This window comes from Amphiura filiformis, chromosome 15 (assembly GCF_039555335.1).
Source record: "Amphiura filiformis chromosome 15, Afil_fr2py, whole genome shotgun sequence".
In the NCBI taxonomy this organism is placed as follows: Eukaryota; Metazoa; Echinodermata; class Ophiuroidea; order Amphilepidida; family Amphiuridae; genus Amphiura; species Amphiura filiformis.
Window position 1 is genome coordinate 37,840,814 of NC_092642.1, and position 27,607 is coordinate 37,868,420.

At 40.0% G+C, this 27,607-nt stretch overlaps 1 protein-coding gene across 1 annotated transcript; it reads right to left on the reverse strand.

Moving 5' to 3' along the window:
• Positions 1-3,754: 3,754 nt before the first annotated feature.
• On the reverse strand, positions 3,755-26,022 carry LOC140170929 (uncharacterized). Its single transcript, XM_072194126.1, has 9 exons — positions 25,882-26,022; positions 17,277-17,483; positions 16,317-16,459; positions 13,031-13,297; positions 11,176-11,841; positions 9,939-10,251; positions 8,106-8,322; positions 6,919-7,131; positions 3,755-4,300 (listed from the first exon to the last, which is right to left on the reverse strand). Exons 1-9 carry the CDS (start codon positions 26,020-26,022, stop codon positions 3,810-3,812), a joined length of 2,658 nt encoding a protein of 885 aa, XP_072050227.1. The 3' UTR covers positions 3,755-3,809.
• Positions 26,023-27,607: the final 1,585 nt, after the last annotated feature.

The window sequence follows — 27,607 nt, forward strand, 5'->3', positions numbered from 1 at the left end:
CACCAGGGTACGTCGACTGTGGACCAAGTGACCTTCCTTACGCTGGACATTGAAGATACATTTGAGAACCAGGAGAAGGCAGGGTCTGTCTTTGTGGATTTAACTGCTGCCTATGACACCATTTGGCACAGGGGATTCATGGCAAAGCTTCTTAGAATGATACCGGACAGACGCATGGTTCATTACATCCTGAACCTAATCTCAAACCGGAGCTTCATACTGAAGACCAGTGATGGACAGCAAAGCAGACTTCGCCGTCTTAACAACGGGGTTTCTCAGGGATCTGTATTGGCTCCTTTACTATTCAACATCTTCATCCATGACCTGCCTGAGACAACATCAAAGAAGTACGGCTACGCAGATGACATAGCCATCCTGGCAACACACAGGAAATGGTCAAACATCGAGAAGGTCCTCAGCAATGACATGGATACCCTATCAACCTATCTGTGGAACTGAAGCCTGAAGCTGAGTGAAGGGAAAACAGTTTCAGTAGCTGTCCACCTGAACAACAAGGAAGCTAAGCGGGAGCTAAACATCATGGTCAATAAGAGTCGACTTGCTTTCCAACCCAGCTACCCCTACCTACCTTGGAGTGAAACTTGACAGATCGCTTACCTACCGACAACACCTGGCATGCCTCCGCGACAAAGTCACAGCACGGGGAGCTCTTATTTGACGCCTCGCAGGAACAGATTGGGGAGCCAGCGTTTCCACTCTACTCACTGCAACCCTGGCTTTGGTTTACACCCCTGCCGAATACTGCACACTTGTATGGAGTAGGAGTGCCCACACACACCCAGTGGACACAAGTTTGAACAACTCTCTCTGCACCATAAGTGGTTGCCTTCGCCCAACCCCAGCAGAACAGCTGCTAGTATACTAGCAGGTATTCCACCGGCCAATCTTAAGAGGAAATCGCAGACCATGGCCCTGAATCGGCATGCTTTGAACCCAGGCCATCTTCTCCATGAAGTGGTCAACAGAGACGTTCAGTAACCTCGTCTGAAGTCGCAGCACCCATTTACATCGGAGGCACATGCTTTGATCCATCAGGTACAGGCCAAGGAGACATCGGCTCACTGGACTGGCAATGAATGGCAGCAGAGATAGCAGTTGTCATCTTTGCCCCTGAAGAGCTATATCTCAGATACGTCAAAATCCAGCCCTAGCTGGCTCGGATTTGCCACGCATGGGTGAAACTCGGTCGCCTGTGAAGAGGAGTAGGTCGCTTCAGGGCCAGTATGCATAGATGGGGCCTCACCCAAAACCCACTTTGTGAGTGCGGAAAGAGCAGACAGCAAACCACAACATCAAAGCTTGTCATCTTCATCAACCCCCAAATGGAGCCAAGTGACTCTCTGAAGTTGATGTTTCCACACAAGACTGGTTGCTCAACAGCAAACTTTAGATATGAATCTCCCTCGTTAGCAGCATATGAAAGAATTAGAAGTATATTAAAATTGTATTCAAATCCAAATTGATACATTTTGATGTATCAAAACAGTATCAAATTTCAGCAAGGCACTAGGCTTGTTCAGACAATCGCTTGTAAAGTCGCTTGTAACTACATTTGAATGTAAACTTGTATGTACATTATTATTATTATTATTCAAGGTTTATTAAAATGCATATCGAAGCCAAACAGCTGAATTACATACATTGCACAATATAAAAAACAATTAACATGCAAGTTACAAGTGACAATTTTACATGTAAGATATCTTACATGTAGAGAGCTACATTCGAATGTAAGGCCAGTGTGAACAAAACTTGCATGTAAACTCGCTTGTAAGCATGACCTTGATTACCAAATCCTATTCTGATAGTGCATAATCATGGCATAATTTACCAGTGAAGGTCACTCTAACTTTTGAGTTGGCTTACAAGTAAGTCCTGTGTGGACACACATTCGCTTGTAGCATAATTTAATTGCCGACTCGCTTGTAAGTAACATTCAAAAGTAGGCTACCGTCTAAACACACTTACTGCTACAATCCTTTGACCAAGTTATGCAGTAGTATGGCTCCCTTAACGCGGCTGTGTACTCTAGACATTGTTTCTTTCGCGAAATTGAGTTTTTTATATGTTTGTACTTTGTTATGTTTTTTATAAATACAAGGAATGAAAATCCAGATTTATAAACTCCAACTGCAATATTTTAAGGATTTTATTTCACTATTCCACTCGAGTTTGAAATTTAAAAGGAAAGAAAATCTTTGTTGTACCAGCAGGGTACACGCTGCACAAGAACAACGCATCGCGCTATGCGTATCGCCAAGCAATTTGGTAACGCACAGATACGCTACGCATACGCGACGCTTATCTGCATGCGTGGCTCATCTTATGGAAACAACACGGAAGCACTGATTTCACAAAGACCTAGCGGTCAAATGGCTGCGTTTTAGCTGATAAAATGTGATTTTTTCAAGTTCTTTCCCCGATTTAAACATCAAGATATGAATAGATTTCTACCAAACTTCTCAAGGGGCTGTGGATTTACCCGATGTTCACGTAATGTAAGGTAGAAAACGAGAACTGCCGCATTCTCCTGTAAGCTTCGATCAAAGTGCAAAATGTGACCACTTTAAACTTCAACGGCCTTTATTTCAATGTTCATTTTCTCGGTAAAATGACGATTTAGGTACACGATAACTCAATAAATACAGCATCTATAGGTAAGCAATTATGCTCATCATAAAAAACATGATTGCCTTAAGAAACGGTTTTCTCATTTTTTTATATTTTGGTCTATTTCCAATTTTAGGCATCATTTTGTCCAAATAGGCGGTTGTGAATTTTAAAAAGTTCATTTTCATGCCTTATATGGTCAATATCTCCAAAAATAAGGCCAATATCAAAAAACTAAAAAAACGGTTTTTGGAATGGTGCCTCAAGATTATGAAAAATGCAAAACAACAATTTTTGGAAAGAGTATTTTTTTGTTATGATGTACCAAACAAAAATGATTTTCTTCATAATTGTTGTTTTTACACCAACACTGTACTTATATTGAGATTCATTGATGTCTTGCCTTTATAAAAAATGTATACTTTTACATGTCTTGCGTAAAAATAATTACAAAGTTATGGCACTTTTACTACATGCGTATCTGAGAGTACACAGCTACCTTAAGGGATCTAAAATGAGCGTTTATTGCATTTCGACAGTATTTTTTGTGGGACATGAGAGCACCTCAGACCTATCGAATTGCATTCTGAATACGAAGCATGTCTTTCTGATATCAAATAATTTTCTTATTTTGACAATCACAATATAATACAAATTTTATGACAAATTATAAAAATTTGATATTTTTCAAATTTTTGATATATAACAGTCCTCGAAGTAAATTATATAAATCTAATGACATATTCTTAAAGTGTATGTAGCAGGAGGAAAAGCCGACGGTCAATTGAAAATTTTGACCTTTCATATTGAAGATATGGATTTTTTTCCCAAAAAGACCTAATTTTTTTTTTGTGTTATGGGAAAAAAAAATCCATATCTTCAATACTGAAAGGTCAAAATTTTCAATTGATCGTCGGCTTTTCATCCCACCTACATACACTTTAAGTATAAATCATCAGATTTATAAAGTTTACTTCAAGTACTGTTAAATATCAAAATATCAATTTTTAATGATTTGCCATAAAATGTGTATTAAATTGCAATTTCAAAAATCAAAATTATTTGATATCAGAATGACAATCTTCGTATTCAGAATGCAATTCGCTATGCCCGATGTGCTCAAATGGCTCACAATAAATACTGTCCAAACGCTCATATCCCAGCCCTTAAGACTCATTTTATTTTGTGCTGTGTGTTTTACCTAAAGATATGTTCTTGCTAACACAATGGCTTAAGCTATGGGGTGCTGGTCTTTTCCTTCTTGGTATTGGCAGAAGAGAAGCTGTCATGGTTTGGCTGGCATATCCATGCTCTGTTGTGTGTGACGCCTTGCATGGCCGACCTGAACCAAGACGACTTCCTCCCCTTCCCATATGTGGCTGCCGGCGTGCAGCTGCTGTTGGTTGCACTCCAATCATTGTTGTCCCCCTCAGCTGCAACCTTTTCACTGCTACCTTCTTGGCTTTAGCTCCTCTTTTCCTTAATGCTGCTGCTGCACCTGAATATTTCCCAAAGCTATGTAGAGCTGATGCCAAATGGCTATCTGTGAGGATGTTGTCACACTGCTTCACCATGGCTTGGACAGCTGGCAAGAATACATCTGGGTACAGGTCAATCTTGTCCAAGATGCCATCGCATATCCCTGCAAATTTAGCTTTGGCATCAGTCACTGTATTAATAGAAAGAAAGGTACAGATTCTTGATTACAAGTTTGCTGAGTGCACATCAGGACTATAACCTCACTATGAAACAGGCTATGAGTTTCAGATTATTCCAAGTGAGCTATCAACAGCACCCCTTCAGGGTATTTTATTGGAAGTTGTTCAAACTGCTCCCTTGGAATTTTAAGGAGAGTGGCCAAGCTGTTGGAGTTTTGGGCAAGCAAGGAGAGTTGTTCTACATTAATAGGACACCCCAGATTTTTTTAGTTATATTATGCATGCCTTTGGGGACATTGAAAACAAAAAGTGTAATTTCGAATCGGGAAAAACCTATCAATAGATCTTAAGTATTTTAACTGATATCTTATAGTCATAATTTGCAAATAACGTTCTGGGAAACTATCAGCTCTCTTGATTGCAATTAAGGGGAGTGATTGATAGCCCACATATTAAACAATTAAGGAGAGCTGTGGCTGAGTGACAGCTCCAGCTCTCCTCAAAACAAAAGGCATGGTTATATTGTTTATGGAATGCAACATTTTAATTGATGGACGACATGCTTTCCTTTTTAAATAAATTATTTTATATTATGTTTAAATATGTATATGCACATGCATGAAGCATATTAATGATGATTTGAATATTACAGAAAACTTATAGACAACTTAGGCTCTATGAGTGATTTGTTAATTCCAAAATTTAAAACAAAATTACATTTCAGTCAATGTATGGGGAGGTTGTCTGAAACTTGTTGCTACTTGCAATTGGATGGAGCTTTAATATGATTATCAAACCGCTGTTATCTTCCATTTTGCCAACTTGTTTTTATATGAAAAAATATATCTAATTCTAATGACAATTTTAGTGACTTTATTTACCATGTTTACTATCACTTATAGAGCCTGTAATACTGATAATACTGATAAAACTGAAAATATGTTAATAAGGTCCAGGCAAATACTCAATATAGTTAAGGACAATGTAACGAAATATCAATTAACATAATATAAATATAAAGAAAGTTAATAAAAGTAAACACTGGTGGGTACAACATAATTAATGATAACATCAACATGAAATGAACAAATCAACAATATATAATGCGAAAAAAAAGCTCAATAAAAGATATGTGCAGAAAAATTGTAAAAGTTCATCACACCAGGGGTAAACATCTTGAATTTCTGTAAAACAGGGCTGCAAGGCGTATATTTGAGATGCAAAATGGGAGATTGGCAAAGATTTCCTTATAAAAATTCATCAGTAACAACAGAGAGAAATTGACTTTCAAAATTTTGATTTTCATTTGGATCAGATAGACACATTGGTAATGTTTGTGAAGATACTATACATTAAAATACATTGGGTAATAAGGTCAAGCAATAATGTGTGATTTGCTCACAATTAAAATAAAAAAGGATGCCTCAATTGTTGTTTGAATTGCTACTTTTTACACAATTGTAATACCCTATGCAATGTTGTACTTGGCAGTGAAAGACTATAAGCCTAAGCCTGAAATAATACTGTAATTGCAGCAGAATCATACATTATGGCTTTAACTTTGCATTGTTATCAATGAATAACTTCCCAGGAGATCTTTATGATAGCAATGTACAATTTAAAAGGGGCGGGTCAATTTTACTGTGTTTCAAGGCATCTTCACTATGCTAGCATAAACTGTTATCAAATGTAACAATTAAAGGGCCATTTCATGATCCACAGCCTCACAGTTCTGGTTATCACAACAAAAGTACAACACAGTGGCTTAGAGCAGTGTAATACACATAATCATGCATAACACCTGCAAACACAAGATAACAAGAGGATGATCACAAAATGACCACAAAATACTCCCTTAAAAGCACATTTCGTGATCCACAGCCTCATCCCCCACTTTTGTCAAAAAAGGTTGAGATTTTAATATCACTGGAAATCTCTGGCTACATAATGTTTATGTACCATGTACCAAATATTTCTTGCAGATTAATTTGTTTAGCAAAAATATTGTCAAATTTATACCAGAACGAAATTACAGCAGCGGCATATGGAGCAGTGTAATACGCATAATCATGCATTAACTCGCAAACGCTAAATCGGAATGAACTGAAATTTTGTGAGTAAGCCTTTTTTGTGGATATCTACTGAAAATGTCACAAAAAGAGGATGCTAAGATCACGAAATCCTCCTTTAATGAAACTAGAACAAATCTCAAACAGCAAGTTTTTAACATATGTGTTACAGATAGAAGCTAGAAGTATTTGTCTCAAGTTGGTTGTCTTATACTGATTTCATGTTTATGTCTCATCTAGTGGATGATTTTAAACACAAAAATAATTAATGGCATATCCTACTTTTAGGACACTCATTTCTTAAATTAGCAATGTTCAGTTTCAAAATTCTCCCCACTGAATTCAGTGGATTGACATTTTCAAGAGTGCAACATTTCCACATTTCTAAGAGTATTTTCCAGTGGTTTCCATTCCAGTATTCCCACTTAACACAAAAACAACTTGTACAGTAAAAAATGTTCCATTATGATTTTATTATTGCAACTGTAAAATTTTTTTTGTTAATTTGACAAGGTTAGAAATGTTTGTCAACAAAATATTTTCCTTTAGAAAACACAAACCATTTGCTGCCTGTGGTACTTTACGCTGATCAAACAAGTTATGCACTGTTGCCTGCTCCTGCAAGCTGTCTACAACTGCATGAAGATCCTGTGTGCTATCAGATGATGAAGCTCCTGGTTCATAAGAACTCATGGGATCAGCAGGGTCAGGTGTATTATGATCAGTTGTGGGCTGTAAACCTGAAAACCATTCCTTATTAGGAATGTCACCTCCTGAATGTGCAAAAGTTATGATACATTGGTTTCATGTGGGAAAATTTGTGGGAAGAGTTCCTTCAAAATACTTTAAAACCACTTAATTTTGCTAGGGATTTAATTTCGTTAGTTTCGCTAGAAGCCTTAGCTAAATTAAATACCCACAAATTTGACAGATTGAATTGTAAACATGATCTGCTGGATTAGCTAAATTAAATACCCACAAAAATGGTGGGTATTGGCAATTAGCGTAATTAAGTACTACCAAAATTAAATAGCTTTACAGTACCTTACCACTGTAGGCTTTCAGTGCAGGTCTTTAAAAGAAGGGTACATGCACTGTAATAAATGGGGCAGTATATATATTCAGTATACATTACATACCCAGCAAATTTATATTAAATTGTTTTGACAAAAACAACTTGTTTATAACTTTTCACATTTTTTTTTTGCTGGGATACTGATACATAATGATATTTACACACCTTTGTGTGGGTGCCACCTTAATTACAAACTGCGTAATTCTAGTTTACTCTGTAGTCCTACATTTTGTTGAATGTTATGGGAAATGTTATGTGTCACACTTAGGGGCTGTGCAATAATTATTGGGGGGGTAAATGGGGGCAAGAAATTTTTGGCAAGCTGAAAGGGGGCAAGCAATTTTTGGCAAGCCGAGAGGGGAGGGCAAGTGATTTTTGGCATCCATTATTAGGGTGTCTTTAAAATAAAACGCTCTAAAAAGACTTAGGGAAACCGTACGGAAACGCTTAAATATGCAAATTTTCCTGCTTGCTGCGCTCGCAACATGTATATAGACCATTAGGTTTGCCAATTGGGATCCCAAAAATTTGTGCAAGGGGGGGAAAAGATTTTTTGGCGGGCTGAGAGGGGGGCAAGCGATTTTTGGCGAGCCGTTTGGAAATGTTACTCCAAGGCTCATAATTATTGCACAGCCCCTTCCATGGTAAGGAGTGTCTATAATTTAGATTTACCTGTTGCAATTTTGTACAAGAGTGTTCTTGTACTAGAGTCGTTGACAGGCACGAAGTTGTGTGATGATGTGGCATAGAATTTGACAACCGCGGCTTGGTGCTTACACGGTGCTCCTGTTCTCCCCACATAGCATGAACAACGTCCCACTACAGTATTAACACTGTACACAGTTTCCGGGTGACTCTCACTGACAACTGTAAAGTCTGTTGGTGTGATCTGTATAAATACCAAAAATAATTGCTGGTTCACATACATTGTAAGCTATAATAGTAGCAAGCAGGGGTGTGTTTCTGACAAATCAGTTTGCACATTTGGCCACTAAGCTACCCAGACGTACTAAGCTGCCCGGACAGTATTAAATTTAAGGAAAAAAATCCGGTTACTCGATCTGGTCATCAACCTCCCCCCGCGCTAATTTCTTATTTGTGTTCATATCATATTCTATTAATCTTCAGCTTTCGTGGTAATATCTACCGCCAAATTTTTGGAGCGGCTGTGAGTCACTTTTGATCAAGCCATCAGCGACATGCGCGTATTTGGGGGGGCTTTGGGGGCGCCAGCCCCCCGGGGTAAAAGCAGGGGCGGCCAAAATGAAGGGGCGGCGGAAGAAGAGGGGCGGCAAAAACGAAGGGGCGGCAAAAAGAATTATTAAATACAAAAGGGCGGAAAAATTTGATAAAGCATACAAAATTTTGAAAAAATGGTCCTATATTTAGGGCGCTAAGCGCCTGAAACCGTTTTTTTTTTTTTTTTTTTTTTTTTTGCTCTTCACTTTTTCAAATGACCGAGAAAAAAATTGGCTCAACCTTTTCGGGCTGTTGAGGAAGGGGCGGCAAAATTGACTTTTCTTCAGCCCCCTGGGGTTGGGGCGGCCACGGTACGCCACTGAGCGAAAGCTCAAGCCGTGAGTAATAATATTTCTGAGTTTGTCACACACAATAAGAAATATTATACTCTATTAATGATTTCAAAATGGATACCAATTCAATGCATGGGTGTCCGACGGATAACCTGTACAGTGAATTTCTGGTCATCCAACGGCAGTTTTGGGCATCAGGACACCCAATTAAATTGAACACTATGTGCATGGATGTACCCATCCCTGATTTCAGTGCACACCTATGGTAACTCTGCATGGCATTTGTCAGCAAATGACTGAAATTGAACATCAATTAACCATTTGCACACTCCCATATCCATTATCTTGCTCACCAAAACAAGGTTCTCTTCAATCCAAGCAAACACATGCACATTTTAAGGGCATAAGTTGGTACACATACTTTTTGATCCATAATATAAATTGCTGTTAGACTATTAGGGGCTGTGATGTGCAATAATTATGAGCCCGGGGGGAAGCAACTTAGGCGAGTCGAGGGGGGAGGGCGCAAGCAATTTTTGGCAAGCAGAGTGGGGGAAAGTGATTTTGGCACACATTCATGGGGCGCCTTTTAAATCAAAAAAGCCTTAGGAAAACAGTAGGCCCTACAGAAACGCTTAAATATGCAAATATTCCTGCTCGCAACATTTATCAAGACCATTAAGGTTTGTAAATTGGGATCCCAAAAATTTGGCATGCACAAGGGAGGGGGCAAAGAATTTTTGGCAGGCTGAGAGGGGGTGCAAGCATTGTTTGGCGGGTCGAGAGGGGGAAAGCAATTTTTGCCGAATCGTTTGGAAATTTTACCCCCGGACTCATAATTATTGCACAGCCCTTTAGAAGAGGATGGCTTCAAAACTCGGTCAGCCGGTGTTCTAAAACAATGGAAAGTGGTTTAACTGCCATCTTCCAGCAGTGGAGATTTTAATCTGTCCCTTGTATATAATTCACTTACTTGGGTGATATCTTTCTTAGATATGCTACCAGGATTTAGCATGTGTTTGCTTGTGATAACATTATCCAGACGTCCATTCGCCACATCCAGGATGCGCCTCTGGTAATAATCCTGCAGATGTTTGGACACAAAATCGGCAAGCTGGGGCACATTAAAAGCCTTTGTTCTTGATAGGATCTTGTCTTTGAGCACCCTCACAGCACTTTCGCAATAATTGTTGGTGTTGTTGCCACGAATGGGAATATCGAGCCTGTATGAGACTGCCCATTCATCTTTGCGCTCAAACATCTTCTTCAAATACTCTTTGAAGGACCTGGAAAAAGAATAGGGAGAAATGTTGCTACATGTAACATTGTGAAATGTTCAAGATTTCAAAGAGTCTATCATTTGAGAGTAGCATTATGCAGAGAAGACATCTTACACTTCCCATAATGCATTTCTTCTATTTCAATTTTCTGTACTGATTTGCTATCTAGTGCAACAGCTAGGGTCGCTAGTGGTGTAATGTGCCTCAATAAACAGAGAATATCCAGATCTTGCAAAATATGTTTATGTCTTGACTATTGCCCCATGTTTAGCCAGTCTTTTCTCAAAACGAAAAGAAAGGTAATATGTAAAAAGTAATGGGAATGTCATTTGGTGAAGTGCACATGAGGTACATCATGTTGCAAAGGATTGCCGGGAGGGTAAGATATCTTCTCTGGGCATTATGTATGCATATAAAAGATGGCACAGAGGTTCAATGCTGCTTTGAAAGTGATTAAATGCCAAGGCCAAGAATTACCACTTCCGGCTTGCATGATCTACATTAATTTAATGTGTTTTTAGGACATGCATGTGGTCCGGGTTTTGAAGCAACATGCACCACAGAGATGCCAACATTAACATCCAGAAAATAGGGAGGATTCAAACAAAGAATAGGAAGGTTTTCAAAATTACATGCAACTTCAATGCCACATAACTTGTCAAAAATTGGGAGGTTGCCATTTTGGTGTCAAAATGGACCAAAATGTTTATGAAAATAGGGAGCATCCCTCTAAAATAGGGAGAATTGGCATCTCTGGCACCATCAACTCCACCATGACACTGGCCTCGCAGATGGTGAACAAACAGTGTATGAATGGAACATCTGACCCACCTCAACAAGGCATGATAACAAACATTGATAAGCATGACAAGAAGGCATGCATCATACCATACATTGATAAGCTACAAAATTGAACAGAAGTTGACTTACTTTTGGAGAGAAGAATCCGACATAGTGGAGTCATACAAACTCTCTACCTCTTCTGATGATTGGGCAAATACCAGCCTCTTCATGTGTGCCAAATGATTTGGCCTGTCATTCAGTTGCACTTTGTGCGATGCATTCCACAGCCAACGCCAGGTTGCCTGCAGAACATGAAATACACAAAGCAAAAGCGTCGCTTGTGGGAATGCGTCATTCAGTGCACGACGCTCCGCCAGACAGTCATCTGTGATGAAGACCTGCGGGCCAATGGTGCCTCTGCCGCCAAAACAACCAGGTGGTAGAATCGATTTGTAGAGCTTTAATGCAGCCACAATGGTAGTCTGTGTTTCTGAGGTGGTTATTAACACACCAATTGGAAGGCCTCCCACACAACTGTGTGTAAGTAGGAGGAAAACCTTGCAATTATGCCTGTCCATGTTACTGGAGGCATCCATAAAACACAGCTCCCCACTGTGCTTTTCCAGTGTATGTACACGCTGCATTAACGGTGTACAAATTGCCACTATCACCTGATTGTCATCAGTCGTATCCACAACCATTGATGTGGTTTCACAGTCGTTGTTGTACTGCGTTGCCATCTCATGCAGACTATGGAGCATATCTTCTCCCGTGCCTTTACCATAGTTCTCTTTGAAAACTTTCTGGTACAACCTAGTAAAACAAAAGTCACAAGTGTATGCAGATAAATAATTTCAATTTTATAATGTATGATTCTGTATGTGTGGGCACATACAGTTCTCTGATATTAGTCTTATTCAAAATGGTCTCAATATAATTAGGCCAGCTAATTTCCTCAGGCCCTGGCTGCTTTATACGGCCAATAAAATCAACTAAATTTCTGCACTGATCATTATATTTCGCACCATTGGCAAGCGAAGCGATCATTGTCAGCTATTGGTACTGTCAGTTTTATCTTCATGGTTAAACCAGGCGACGAATGGCATGATCGAGCCGGCAACTTGTGAAACCGCCCGGCTGTATGGCATTTTCCATATACTCGGCTAGTTTTGTGGGGTTCATTATCGAACCCCAACGGTTTTAGCTTGTATTTATATTATTTATTAACATAGGTCTATTTGTTTGTGATATTTCAAGCAATTTAAGACTCCACTTGTTTTTGGTCATATATGTGACCATCCATCTCAAACCGCTCGTAAGTCGGCAAATTGAATTTCGAGTTACAGTCCAAAATGTGCATAAAGCTTGTTTTGTTTTGTTTTGTTTTATTTCTTCTTTAACCTGGGACACTCAATCAGTTGAAAACACAATTAATCATCTGTTCTTCCTTGAGGCCCAGGGCTTGTATTCATAATGTACCTAATAATTGTCCTACAAGTTTCTCATTTCAGTCCAGTCATATACCAATCTTTAATCCTATTGTTGAAGAGGATAATAAGCTTATACTTATAGTAAATAGCTTTAGTATTTGTTTGCTTTGGCTAAATCCTGTTCAAGTGGTGGGTTTAAAACCAACAATTAACAATGAGAGGACATTCCTGAACCTCGTTGACTTGGGGATGATTTGAAGTGACCGCCAATTATGACCATTTGATATATTATACCAGCAATGTAGAAAAAGAGATATATTGTAGCACCAAAATAATGTACCTTTTTACTGAAGGAGCAAAGTTTAACAAGCCATAACTCCACTTCTGGATATCGTTTGAAGTCAAATGATATATCATTGTAAAGCTTATGATATATATTTTATAAACATGGAAGAAAACAAAATTGCCGACTTTACGAGCGTTTCGATGTGGATGGTCACATATGTGTACACATGTAGTTGACCTTCTTTCGAAGAGTTTAAGTTTTAATATGAAAGTAATAAAATCCTCACCTGCAGCAGTACTGAATGTCAGGGCATATGGACCTATCTGCAGCCACCCTGAAATAGTCGTCCCCATGTTTCACCTGAAGGTCATATTTCAGGGTTTCAAGTGCAGCAGTTGGGCCATACTTCCTAAAAAACAAGCCCCTGAGTTTCTCTTCTGTCTCCTTTGACACATCTCGATGTTTTAGAGCATCCGCACATAGGATGTTGTGGTTATGCTGATACTTGAAGCTCACAACAGTCGGAAACTCTGGCAAATGTTTGTCAGTCGATCTGTAAAGATAAGAGAAGAATAAAAGCATGCTTTTTTATTTTTTAAATATTGTGCATTACTTGTCAACATGCTATTTAGTTTTCAAGTACATGTACCTAATTACTATTAAATGAGTTGAGAAGTGAACATGTCTACACCTCAATCTGCCAGCGAAGGGAAGTGAGTCCCACTAAACTGCATTGGTGTACCAACCAGGGATATAAAGAGATAAAGTTGTACCCACAGTGGCTGTGCTACTAGGGGTGGCATTTTTGCCACCCCCCCAATATTTTCTTGTCCCGCCCCAATTTTGAGGCAAACCCCCCAAAATTACATCAATTTTGCCCCCCCCTTTGAAATTCACTTTGTCCCCCCCGAAAAAATTCCTGGTGCCGCTCCTGTGTACCCACCTTCCTCATGTTTAATACTCATTTGATCATATTAGGTGTATGGTGTTCATGACTTGGACTAATGTAAAGAAAACTATTATGTGCTATAGGCTAATTCCAGAGGATGATTTAAAGGAAGCCCCATCATGCACTGCACTAGTTGTGTGCATGTGTCTTTATTACTTGGTTGATTTCAGAACAAAAGTGATGTATGCACAAAGGATAATTCACACCTACTGTAGATAACATAAAATATGAAATTGACTAGCATTTTGAATGTGTTTTATTGTAAATATATAAGTCAAATTTAATCATGAGTTAACCATGCACTGTCTACGCAGTGGGCAAGCAGTGGTGTTATGTGCACTCACACAGCTGTGCTAACCATGCTAATCGCAAGTTGACCCCAGTGGAGTGTTGGGTATATTGTCTGTCCAAATAACTTAGACACCCGGTTTTTAGGATATATTTCGAAAAGTTTTCACTTTGGCAAAAAGTCATGAAAGAAAAGTGGCTAAACACGGTCAGACCTAACAGAAATTATTAGTAAAGCGATAAAAAATATTCTTCCTTGTCTACTTTTATTCAATTTTGACCAATTTACAGCAAGATATCTGGGTCCAGCCGAATATTCCTAATGACTTGAAACTTTTGATGGGATAATCTATTTACAGTAAGGGGTGTTTGAACATTGTAATCATGCATATTGATCAGTGATTCCACCCTTTTTTCTTTGATCCTTTTACTAATTCACAATAAATGGCGGTCTACTCAAATACATTAAACAAAAGCATGTTTGCAATCTACCGCGAGAGGTTGTCACACGCATAACAAATACACTACGATCAAATAGGTTGATGACAATATTTGATTGAATGGATTACACTGTGCCATGATTTCGGTGAAGGACACCGGTTCAAATCCTTTGTTTGGAGCCAATCAATAATTTCATGCACAACCTCTATAACTCAAAAGATGTCACAGTTGGTGCATTATAACAAATGATTGGGCAAGTTACTATGCGTCTGGAGTGTATTGTGAATTATACTCCTCACCAATAACATCAGAACATTCCTATGGCATACAATTTGTATTTTCTTAGAATTGTGCCAAGCCAAAAGCATGCACAGAAGAAGATTCAAATACCGCGCCGAATTGTTGTAATTGGTTGAGGGACAGCTGGGATCACTGAGTTAATACATTAAGAATAAATATATGCCAATTAGAAACACTGTCTGCATTTTATGACCTGAATTATATTTTTCATTTTATAAAATGTTTTTGGTGAGGAGTATAATTAATTTACTATTCATCCATTCACTATCCAAAATCACCATACCTACAAATCTGTATAATGAGACCTTCCAAAATAATGGTACCCAACTTCTACCGGATTATTTTTAAAGTGTTGAGAAAAACCTTCCAATTTCAATAGAATTTCTAGTAAACTCTCACTCAATGCTTTGGAAACACAAAAATCCCGTTAGGTCTCAGCGAATGTTAATACTTTTCTTTCATGACTTTCTTTGAAAGTGTATATTTTTTCAAATAAGTAACAAAAACTGGGTGTCTAAGGGGTGGTGCAATAATTATGTGTACCCCAGGGGTGAATTATAGGGGGGCAAAGATTTTTGGCAGGCCAGAAGGGGGGGCAAGCATTTTTGGCAGGTCAAAAGGGGGGGTCAAGCGATTTTGGCAGGTCGAAAGGGGGGGCAAGCAATTTTGGCACAGATATTTTGGGTACCGTTTCTATATTACTTAAAGGGGGGGGCAAAGGTTTTTGGCACGTCGAAAGGGGGGGGCAAAGGTTTTTTGGCACGGCCAAAGGGGGGGGGCAAGCGATTTTTGGCAGACCATTTTGAGAATTCACCCCCCCAGGGGTACACATAATTATTGCACCACCCCTAAGTTAATTGGACAGACAATAGTTCTTAAATCATCCTCTGGGCAAATTCTGAGCTCTTTTACATAGAAAAAGATTGCATGTACAAAACCAAAGAACTGTAAATGTTATAATAAGACTAGAGAGAGGTAGAGAGTCCCTTCCCTTGTCTTGCTGTCCTATTCAACAGGTTACATAACTTTGAACTTGATGCACTGAAAAAGTAACAAGCAAAGGTTTCCTTGTGAACCAGGAAAAACAATTCGCCACTATGCTTGGGCTATGATGGCATACAAGACAATTGGTAGTTATAAATTACACTCCTAGATAGTGAGAACCAATCAGAGCACATGTTAGTAAATTACTAGCTGTGCATAAATTTTGTATAATTGCACGGGCGCTCCGCGTATACGCGCAGTGCTTTCGGACACGGTCATTTTTCTTGCGGGTGTATATGCATTCATATTTGCTTGCATTTTCCAACATTTTTAGTGACATTTTTTAGTAAAAATAGCAAAAATCACAGGATTTTTTTCTCTTGTGCTGAGATGTTGATACGTCTAATGCACTCCACCTTTGGGGCTCGTGCATTAGACGTATCAACAAGTGATACGCATATATTAACCTATAAACGAAATTTCATTTTCAGGTTCATTTCATCATTTTGTTATGTCACTGTAATATTAAGGACACTGAAAAGTGAAACAGTTACTCAAAATGTTAAAGATTTTTAAATAATGCATAAAAACTTTCATGGTAAACAATTACCTGGTAAGCTTGTTTGAAGCACTCACTGTGTTCTTTACAGTAACAGTGAAAAGAGTGGGGCAGTTTGTATTCTTAGTTTGCTGCTTCCTGTTCTTGTTGGCACCTGGTTTTGCCCTGGTGTTGTGGTGGCATCTATAGCAATTCTGTGTTTGAAACAAGAGATAAAACCAAGACATAAAGAAATAGTTGGTTACAAGTAATTCGCCCATGTGCATGATTCCGCCATATGGGAAGAGAGACTCAACCTGGTAACATTCAAACATGAATGGGAATTGAACCAGTCATAATTATAACATTGTGTAAAGTTACATAATTTGGTTCCCCTCCGTGTCTATTGCCAGTTTGAGCATGGAAGTACTAGAGTAAAAATGATTATTCATAGAAATATGGGGTATAATTGCAGAAATTATATATACAGGGCATCACTCTTAAATTAAGCCATAATGTACGATCTTATAATAAGAATTTGGTTTCTTTTTTTGCACATTTGTAATGTTTACACATGTCCTTAAACTTGCACTTAAATGGAATCGGCCAAATTTGTTGTCTTTGTACATGTATGTCAATAGAGCAAATTTCGACATATTATCATAATTTAAAAATTATGATAATATGTCCTCCCATAGAACTGCGTGTTAAATGGCCAAAATAACCAGTGTTTTTTTTTTTTCACTTTACCTTGTTATTTCATCCTAAAATGGACAGCAACTCTTCTCGTCAGTTATTACTAATATTATTTCAACATTTTGAATAAAGAATAACAAAATCAAAATTTGACGGAAATCGTACATTAAAGCTTTAATTTATTTACTAATCCTGACCCTATAAACTTGTACACTATCAAATTAACCTTTTAAGGACTCTTTCCTAATCCTAACCCTAATTTGAGTACCCCATACAATTATGCTGAACATATTGCACAATTGTAACTCACCACTTTGTTATATATAAACAACTTACCTTAAAAATGACATATTTTCCACTTGTTGGACATGTTTTTAATATTCTCCATGTGCAGGATGATGACTGCCGAAATTCCTCAACCCACTGCTTGGCTTGAGCCTCTGTTGCTATGTCCACTCTTAAGATGGCATTGAATGAGTAGGTGCTTCCTGGTAGCTCATCAATGTTGCACAGGTGGTACTTGTAACCTGATGGAAGAATCTCCTAAAAATATATAATAAAGAAAAAGGATGTTAACTGTTAATTATATCCAAGACCATGAAGTGTTCTGATACTTTTTGGGCGTAGCATATACATGCATGTGTATTCACTCCTTGCATGGTTCCTGGGTAGAGCCTAATACACATGAATGAAAGAATTATGCCACTTTACACAATGTTATATACGACTCATTCAATTTCAATTCATGCATGTTACCAGATCCAGGCTCTATCTTCAAACTAGCTCTTGATCAGAGCCCTCGTAATACCTTATCCCTGAGTAAAATAAACCCAGCTAGTGACTAGTAAAGAAAATGTTAAAGCCAATCCTTGCCTGGTTAGACCATTCTGTAAAAAATTAGTAACACTCCTAGTACAGAGCTTCAAAAAAAGGCAAGCTACATAAGTCACCAACCAGCATGTCACCAACAAGTATAGGACCACTATGCAGTATTACGGTCCCCACCCACCAACCGCTCAAGTCCACTGACCAAGACACAGCCGAGGGCTCTTGATATTTTGCTGTACATTTTATTGCAGCCAGTAATGAGATTTTAATTGATGTTATATTGCCAAATCTCAAAACAATTCAATCCCAACAGGGGACCAGGTGACACAATAAATTTTGACTGAGAGTGCCATTTGCAAACTCCACCCATCCAGGACCAGACCAGGCGATTATTAAATTAGGTGGTGGCCATTTTAAATTTTAGCAGTCCAGTTAGCTCAATCGATAAGGCGTTCGACTATGGTGCGAGGAGTAGTAAGATGTCTACTGTTCCCACCCCAAATCTACTTTCAACTTTTGGGGCCGAGGCCGAGCATTTTAGCAGGAAAACAATGCTATCTTTGTTAATGGGGGGTATCGATACGATAAACTTGAGCAAAAGGGGTGAATGGGCGATATCGATGCAATAAAGTGGAGCGAGAGTTGTTAATGCGGATATCGATACGATAAACTTGAGCGAAAGGGGTGAATGGGCGATATCGATGCAATAAAGTGGAGCGAGAGTTGTTAACGGGGGATATACGATAAACTTGAGCGAAAGGGGTGAATGGGCGATATCGATGCAATAAAGTGGAGCGAGAGTTGTTAATGGGGGTATCGATACGATAAACTTGAGTGAAAGGGGTGCATGGGCTATATCGATGCAATAAAGTGGAGCGAGAGTTGTTAAGGGGGGGTATCGATACGATAAACTTGAGCGAAAGGGTGAATGGGCGATATCGATGCAATAAAGTGGAGCGAGAGTTGTTAACGGGGGATATCGATACGATAAACTTGAGTGAAAGGGGTGCATGAGCGATATCGATGCAATAAGTGGAGCGAGAGTTGTTAACGGGGGATATCGATCGATAAACTTGAGTGAAAGGGGTGAATGGGCGATATCGATGCAATAAAGTGGAGCGAGAGTTGTTAATGGGGATATCAATACGATAAACTTGAGCGAAAGGGGTGAATGGGTGATATCGATGCAATAAAGTGGAGCGAGAGTTGTTAACGGGGGATATCGATACGATAAACTTGAGAGAAATGGGTGAATGGGCGATATCGATGTAATAAAGTGGAGCGAGAGTTGTTAAAGGGGGATATCGATACGATAAACTTGAGTGAAAGGGGTGAATGGGCGATATCGATGCAATAAAGTGGAGCGAGAGTTGTTAACGGGGGATATCGATACGATAAACTTGAGCGAAAGGGGTGAATGGGCGATATCGATGCAATAAAGTGGAGCGAGAGTTGTTAACGGGGGATATCGATAAGATAAACTTGAGCGAAAGGGGTGAATGGGCGATATCGATGCAATAAAGTGGAGCGAGAGTTGTTAAAGGGGGATATCGATACAATAAACTTGAGTGAAAGGGGTGCATGGGCGATATCGATGCAATAAAGTGGAGCGAGAGTTGTTAACGGGGGATATCGATACGATAAACTTGAGTGAAAGGGGTGAATATGATATCGATGTAATAAAGTGGAGCGAGAGTTGTTAATGGGGGTATCGATACGATAAACTTGAGCGAAAGGGGTGCATGGGCGATATCGATGCAATAAAGTGGAGCGAGAGTTGTTAACGGGGGATATCGATACGATAAACTTGAGTGAAAGGGGTGAATATGATATCGATGTAATAAAGTGGAGCGAGAGTTGTTAATGGGGGTATCGATACGATAAACTTGAGCGAAAGGGGTGAATGCGCGATATCGATGCAATAAAGTGGAGCGAGAGTTGTTAACGGGGATATCGATCGATAAACTTGAGCGAAAGGGGTGAATGGGCGATATCGATGCAATAAAGTGGAGCGAGAGTTGTTAACGGGGGATATCGATACGATAAACTTGAGTGAAAGGGGTGAATATGATATCGATGTAATAAAGTGGAGCGAGAGTTGTTAATGGGGGTATCGATACGATAAACTTGAGCGAAAGGGGTGAATGCGCGATATCGATGCAATAAAGTGGAGCGAGAGTTGTTAACGGGGGATATCGATACGATAAACTTGAGCGAAAGGGGTGAATGGGCGATATCGATGCAATAAAGTGGAGCGAGAGTTGTTAATGGGGGATATCAATACGATAAACTTGAGCGAAAGGGGTGAATGGGCGATATCGATGCAATAAAGTGGAGCAAGAGTTGTTAATGGGGGGTATCGATACGATAAACTTGAGCAAAAGGGGTGAATGGGCGATATCGATGCAATAAAGTGGAGTGTGAGTTGTTAACGGGGGATATCGATCGATAAACTTGAGCGAAAGGGGTGAATGGGCGATATCGATGCAATAAAGTGGAGTGTGAGTTGTTAACGGGGGATATCGATACGATAAAATTTGAGCGAAAGGGGTGAATGGGCGATATCGATGCAATAAAGTGGAGCGAGAGTTGTTAATGGGGGTATCGATACGATAAACTTGAGCGAAAGGGGTGAATGCGCGATATCGATGCAATAAAGTGGAGCGAGAGTTGTTAACGGGTGATATCGATACGATAAACTTGAGCGAAAGGGGTGAATGGGCGATATCGATGCAATAAAGTGGAGCGAGAGTTGTTAAAGGGGGATATCGATACAATAAACTTGAGTGAAAGGGGTGCATGGGCGATATCGATGCAATAAAGTGGAGCGAGAGTTGTTAATGGGGGATATCGATACGATAAACTTGAGTGAAAGGGGTGAATATGATATCGATGTAATAAAGTGGCGCGAGAGTTGTTAATGGGGGTATCGATACGATAAACTTGAGCGAAAGGGGTGAATGCGCGATATCGATGCAATAAAGTGGAGCGAGAGTTGTTAACGGGGGATATCGATACGATAAACTTGAGTGAAAGGGGTGAATGGGTGATATCGATGCAATAAAGTGGAGCGAGAGTTGTTAACGGGGGATATCGATACGATAAACTTGAGAGAAATGGGTGAATGGGCGATATCGATGCAATAAAGTGGAGCGAGAGTTGTTAACGGGGGATATCGATACGATAAACTTGAGAGGAATGGGCGATATCGTTGCAATAAAGTGGAGCGAGAGTTGTTAATGGGGGTATCGATACGATAAACTTGAGCGAAAGGGGTGAATGCGCGATATCGATGCAATAAAGTGGAGCGAGAGTTGTTAACGGGGATATCGATCACGATAAACTTGAGCGAAAGGGGTGAATGGGTGATATCGATGCAATAAAGTGGAGCGAGAGTTGTTAACGGGGGATATCGATACGATAAACTTGAGAGAAATGGGTGAATGGGCGATATTGATGCAATAAAGTGGAGCGAGAGTTGTTAATGGGGGTATCGATACGATAAACTTGAGAGAAATGGGTGAATGGGCGATATCGATGTAATAAAGTGGAGCGAGAGTTGTTAATGGGGGTATCGATACGATAAACTTGAGCGAAAGGGGTGAATGCGCGATATCGATGTAATAAAGTGGCGCGAGAGTTGTTAACTGGGGATATCGATACGATAAACTTGAGAGAAATGGGTGAATGGGCGATATCGATGTAATAAAGTGGAGCGAGAGTTGTTAATGGGGGTATCGATACGATAAACTTGAGCGAAAGGGGTGAATGGGCGATATCGATGCAATAAAGTGGAGCGAGAGTTGTTAATGGGTGGTATCGATACGATAAACTTGAGCGAAAGGGGTGAATGCGCGATATCGATGTAATAAAGTGGCGCGAGAGTTGTTAACTGGGGATATCGATACGATAAACTTGAGAGAAATGGGTGAATGGGCGATATCGATGTAATAAAGTGGAGCGAGAGTTGTTAATGGGGGTATCGATACGATAAACTTGAGCGAAAGGGGTGAATGGGCGATATCGATGCAATAAAGTGGAGCGAGAGTTGTTAACGGGGGATATCGATACGACAAACTTGAGAGGAATGGGCGATATCGATGCAATAAAGTGGAAAGGGGTGAATGGGCGATATCGATGCAATAAAGTGGAGCGAGAGTTGTTAATGGGGGGTATCGATACGATAAACTTGAGAGAAATGGGTGAATGGGCGATATCGATGTAATAAAGTGGAGCAAGAGTTGTTAATGGGGGGTATCGATACGATAAACTTGAGCGAAAGGGGTGAATGGGCGATATCGATGCAATAAAGTGGAGCGAGAGTTGTTAACGGGGGATATCGATACGATAAACTTGAGAGGAATGGGCGATATCGATGCAATAAAGTGGAAAGGGGTGAATGGGCGATATCGATGCAATAAAGTGGAGCGAGAGTTGTTAATGGGGGTATCGATACGATAAACTTGAGCGAAAGGGGTGAATGGGCGATATCGATGCAATAAAGTGGAGCGAGAGTTGTTAACGGGGGATATCGATACGATAAACTTGAGCGAAAGGGGTGAATGGGCGATATCGATGCAATAAAGTGGAGCGAGAGTTGTTAACGGGGGATATCGATACGATAAACTTGAGAGGAATGGGCGATATCGATGCAATAAAGTGGAGCGAGAGTTTTTAATGGGGGTATCGATACGATAAACTTGAGCGAAAGGGGTGAATGCGCGATATCGATGCAATAAAGTGGAGCGAGAGTTGTTAACGGGGGATATCGATACGATAAACTTGAGCGAAAGGGGTGAATGGGTGATATCGATGCAATAAAGTGGAGCGAGAGTTGTTAACGGGGGATATCGATACGATAAACTTGAGAGAAATGGGTGAATGGGCGATATCGATGCAATAAAGTGGAGCGAGAGTTGTTAATGGGGGTATCGATACGATAAACTTGAGCGAAAGGGGTGAATGGGCGATATTGATGCAATAAAGTGGAGCGAGAGTTGTTAATGGGGGTATCGATACGATAAACTTGAGCGAAAGGGGTGAATGGGTGATATCGATGCAATAAAGTGGAGCGAGAGTTGTTAATGGGGATATCGATACGATAAACTTGAGCGAAAGGGGTGAATGCGCGATATCGATGCAATAAAGTGGAGCGAGAGTTGTTAATGGGGGGTATCGATACGATAAACTTGAGCGAAAGGGGTGAATGGGCGATATTGATGCAATAAAGTGGAGCGAGAGTTGTTAATGGGGGATATCGATACGATAAACTTGAGCGAAAGGGGTGAATGGGCGATATCGATGCAATAAAGTGGAGCAAGAGTTGTTAATGGGGGTATCGATACGATAAACTTGAGCGAAAGGGGTGAATGGGTGATATCGATGCAATAAAGTGGAGCGAGAGTTGTTAATGGGGGTATCGATACGATAAACTTGAGCGAAAGGGGTGAATGCGCGATATCGATGCAATAAAGTGGAGCGAGAGTTGTTAACGGGGATATCGATACGATAAACTTGAGCGAAAGGGGGGAATGGGTGATATCGATGCAATAAAGTGGAGCGAGAGTTGTTAACGGGGGATATCGATACGATAAACTTGAGAGAAATGGGTGAATGGGCGATATCGATGCAATAAAGTGGAGCGAGAGTTGTTAATGGGGGGTATCGATACGATAAACTTGAGCGAAAGGGGTGAATGGGCGATATTGATGCAATAAAGTGGAGCGAGAGTTGTTAATGGGGGTATCGATACGATAAACTTGAGCGAAAGGGGTGAATGGGCGATATTGATGCAATAAAGTGGAGCGAGAGTTGTTAATGGGGGTATCGATACGATAAACTTGAGCGAAAGGGGTGAATGGGTGATATCGATGCAATAAAGTGGAGCGAGAGTTGTTAACGGGGGATATCGATACAATAAACTTGAGAGAAATGGGTGAATATGATATCGATGTAATAAAGTGGCGCGAGAGTTGTTAACGGGGATATCGATACGATAAACTTGAGCGAAAGGGGTGAATGGGCGATATCGATGCAATAAAGTGGAGCGAGAGTTGTTAACGGGGGATATCGATACGATAAACTTGAGCGAAAGGGGTGAATGGGCGATATCGATGTAATAAAGTGGAGCGAGAGTTGTTAATGGGGGGTATCGATACGATAAACTTGAGCGAAAGGGGTGAATGCGCGATATCGATGTAATAAAGTGGCGCGAGAGTTGTTAACTGGGGATATCGATACGATAAACTTGAGAGAAATGGGCGATATCGATGCAATAAAGTGGAAAGGGGTGAATGGGCGATATCGATGCAATAAAGTGGAGCGAGAGTTGTTAATGGGGGGTATCGATACGATAAACTTGAGCGAAAGGGGTGAATGCGCGATATCGATGTAATAAAGTGGCGCGAGAGTTGTTAACTGGGGATATCGATACGATAAACTTGAGAGAAATGGGTGAATGGGCGATATCGATGTAATAAAGTGGAGCGAGAGTTGTTAATGGGGGGTATCGATACGATAAACTTGAGCGAAAGGGGTGAATGGGCGATATTGATGCAATAAAGTGGAGCGAGAGTTGTTAACGGGGGATATCGATACGATAAACTTGAGAGGAATGGGCGATATCGATGCAATAAAGTGGAAAGGGGTGAATGGGCGATATCGATGCAATAAAGTGGAGCGAGAGTTGTTAATGGGGGTATCGATACGATAAACTTGAGCGAAAGGGGTGAATGGGCGATATCGATGCAATAAAGTGGAGCGAGAGTTGTTAATGGGGGATATCGATACGATAAACTTGAGCGAAAGGGGTGAATGGGCGATATCGATGTAATAAAGTGGAGCGAGAGTTGTTAATGGGGGGTATCGATACGATAAACTTGAGCAAAAGGGGTGAATGGGCGATATCGATGCAATAAAGTGGAGTGTGAGTTGTTAACGGGGGATATCGATACGATAAACTTGAGCGAAAGGGGTGAATGGGCGATATTGATGCAATAAAGTGGAGCGAGAGTTGTTAATGGGGGTATCGATACGATAAACTTGAGCGAAAGGGGTGAATGGGTGATATCGATGCAATAAAGTGGAGCGAGAGTTGTTAACGGGGGATATCGATACAATAAACTTGAGAGAAATGGGTGAATATGATATCGATGTAATAAAGTGGCGCGAGAGTTGTTAACAGGGGATATCGATACGATAAACTTGAGCGAAAGGGGTGAATGGGCGATATCGATGCAATAAAGTGGAGCGAGAGTTGTTAACGGGGATATCGATACGATAAACTTGAGCGAAAGGGGTGAATGGGCGATATCGATGCAATAAAGTGGAGCGAGAGTTGTTAACGGGGGATATCGATACGATAAACTTGAGCGAAAGAGGTGAGTGGCGTAGCTGTAGATTCATAGGGCACGTGGGGGGGCGGGGTATCCAGTGGCATAGCATGAAGGGTCATCGTATTGGGGGGGCATCGACCATGATTGGAAGGCACTGGGTCTGATGGGGGGGCACAAGCCATTTTTCAGCAATTTTCCTATGGAATTGAGATTTTCTTAAATTTCAGATCGATGGGGGGCAAGGGGAAACAGGTGAATAGGCCTACAGGTGCACATTGGAGGAATCGGTACCCTTAATCGATTTGAAAATTCATGTTAGAAAATCAACCTCTGCTGGCTCTGATGTGATGCAGTATTAAACCTGCTTTACATGCTTTAAGCAAAGCATGAAAGTAAAGCATACCGTACACATCCATGTGGAGAAATGTCATATTAAAATTGATGAAAACGGCTTGTTCCCACATAATCAAATCCAGTCCCCAATCTTGGTCGGTGCATCCCCCCGTGACACTGTGTTTTCAAGTGAGAATGTATTCACTCGATTATTTCGCTACCGTACTCCTTGACCTTGCCTTACCTGAGACTAAGCTAGGCAAAAATTACAAAATGTCCACTTTTTGCAGCAATTTTGAAAATATGGTGATCCCCTGAAATTCACTTTCCCCCCCCCCAAAAAAAAAATAAAAGTACCTGGTGCCACCACTGCTAAAGACTCTGGTCTTTATAAGCTGAAGTTCATGCATTGTCACCCTCAATAAATAAATAGTAAATCTACTTACCTCTAGCTCTATGGGAATATTACAATCATCACAGGCACGATTGGAATCACTTGTTGTTGGTGCTGAAGTCATCATACTAATGCTACTACCACTACCAGCAGTAGGCCTACTCCCAGCTCCAGTAGTGTCCATTCCGTCCATCGCGCCAAAGTACTCTGCTTATGTTATCTCATCAAGGGAAATTCCCTTTTAGCAGTATGATTCAAGAATCAATAACGACAACAGCGATTCAATAAATCCCGCCGGTGACTCACACTCAGTTAGGGGGGCACTACACTAAATCCTTCCGCATTTGGTGTAACCTTGTATAGTCCCGGTAAAAAATAGCGCCTGGGCGAAATATATCAGCCTCTAGAGGGTACTGAATTGAAGTGAATCGTACTTGTTTTTATGAAAAGAATAGAGTAGCACCTCAACATTAAAAATCTGTTCCAAAAATGTTTCAAATCGATTGTGAATTAGTGACAGGCTGTCGGAATAATATCAAGGCCAGAACTGGTAAAGAGGCGAAATTATCGGCTGAAATTCGTGAGGGCGCGCTGTTCAGGCGCCCGTAGCTCAAAAGTTCGACTGAAGGGACCCCCAAAAATAAATTTTATTAAATTTCAGACTTTATACTTTTAGAAAATCCATACGACATTTTCTCAACTTTAGGCAAAAGGGTAGAAAAACGAATTTACTTTCTTGTGTTTTCACGTGTATTTCAATGGGACGATTATTTAGTGGTGTGCCCCTTCGAAGGCGCTTTTTTTTTCAACTGGGGCTATAATCGGCTTTTTGATAAATTCAGGCAAAATGAAAGTCGGCTTTTGCTTGATTTATGTTAATTTCGATTTATATTGATAGTTTAGATGTTAATGTGTAATTTTAAATCGAATTAAATGCAAATCGTGCTTGATGTAATTCCGTCAGGGGCTTCAAAGCTGAACAAAGTGTCGAGAAATGTGAAAAAATAAGATTTCTATGCTTTTAATTGATTTGGTTTGAAGGTTATAAATCTGCCCGGGTCCTTAAACCCTTCCAAACTTGTTTTTATGAGGGGGGGGGGGTAATTACTGCACAATTTTTAGCTGCTGGACCCTTACAATTAATTATTGACGTGACTTTCTTTTATTTAAAGAAAATTTGAGCATTTAGAGGCAAAAACTTGATAGGCCTACATCACGTGTTTTGGGTAAAGGCCTAATGCAAGATAAACGTGCTTTTTGGCTCAAATGTGACAAAAGCGGCATTTGCCATTTTTCGGGAAAACGCTCTCATTACGTAATTAAGATACATAGAAGAAAACTATTTGACCATTTTTCTTTAAACTGTCTATTCTTTCAAAATATTTAAAAAAATAAGGAAAAAAAATAAATTTTTCTCCTTATAAGGGGGCACTACACTAAATCCTTCCGCATTTGGTGTAACCTTGTATAGTCCCGGTAAAAAATAGCGCCTGGGCGAAATATATCAGCCTCTAGAGGGTACTGAATTGAAGTGAATCGTACTTGTTTTTATGAAAAGAATAGAGTAGCACCTCAACATTAAAAATCTGTTCCAAAAATGTTTCAAATCGATTGTGAATTAGTGACAGGCTGTCGGAATAATATCAAGGCCAGAACTGGTAAAGAGGCGAAATTATCGGCTGAAATTCGTGAGGGCGCTGTTCAGGCGCCCGTAGCTCAAAAGTTAGACTGAAGGGACCCCCAAAAAACAAATTATTATTAAATTTCAGACTTTATAC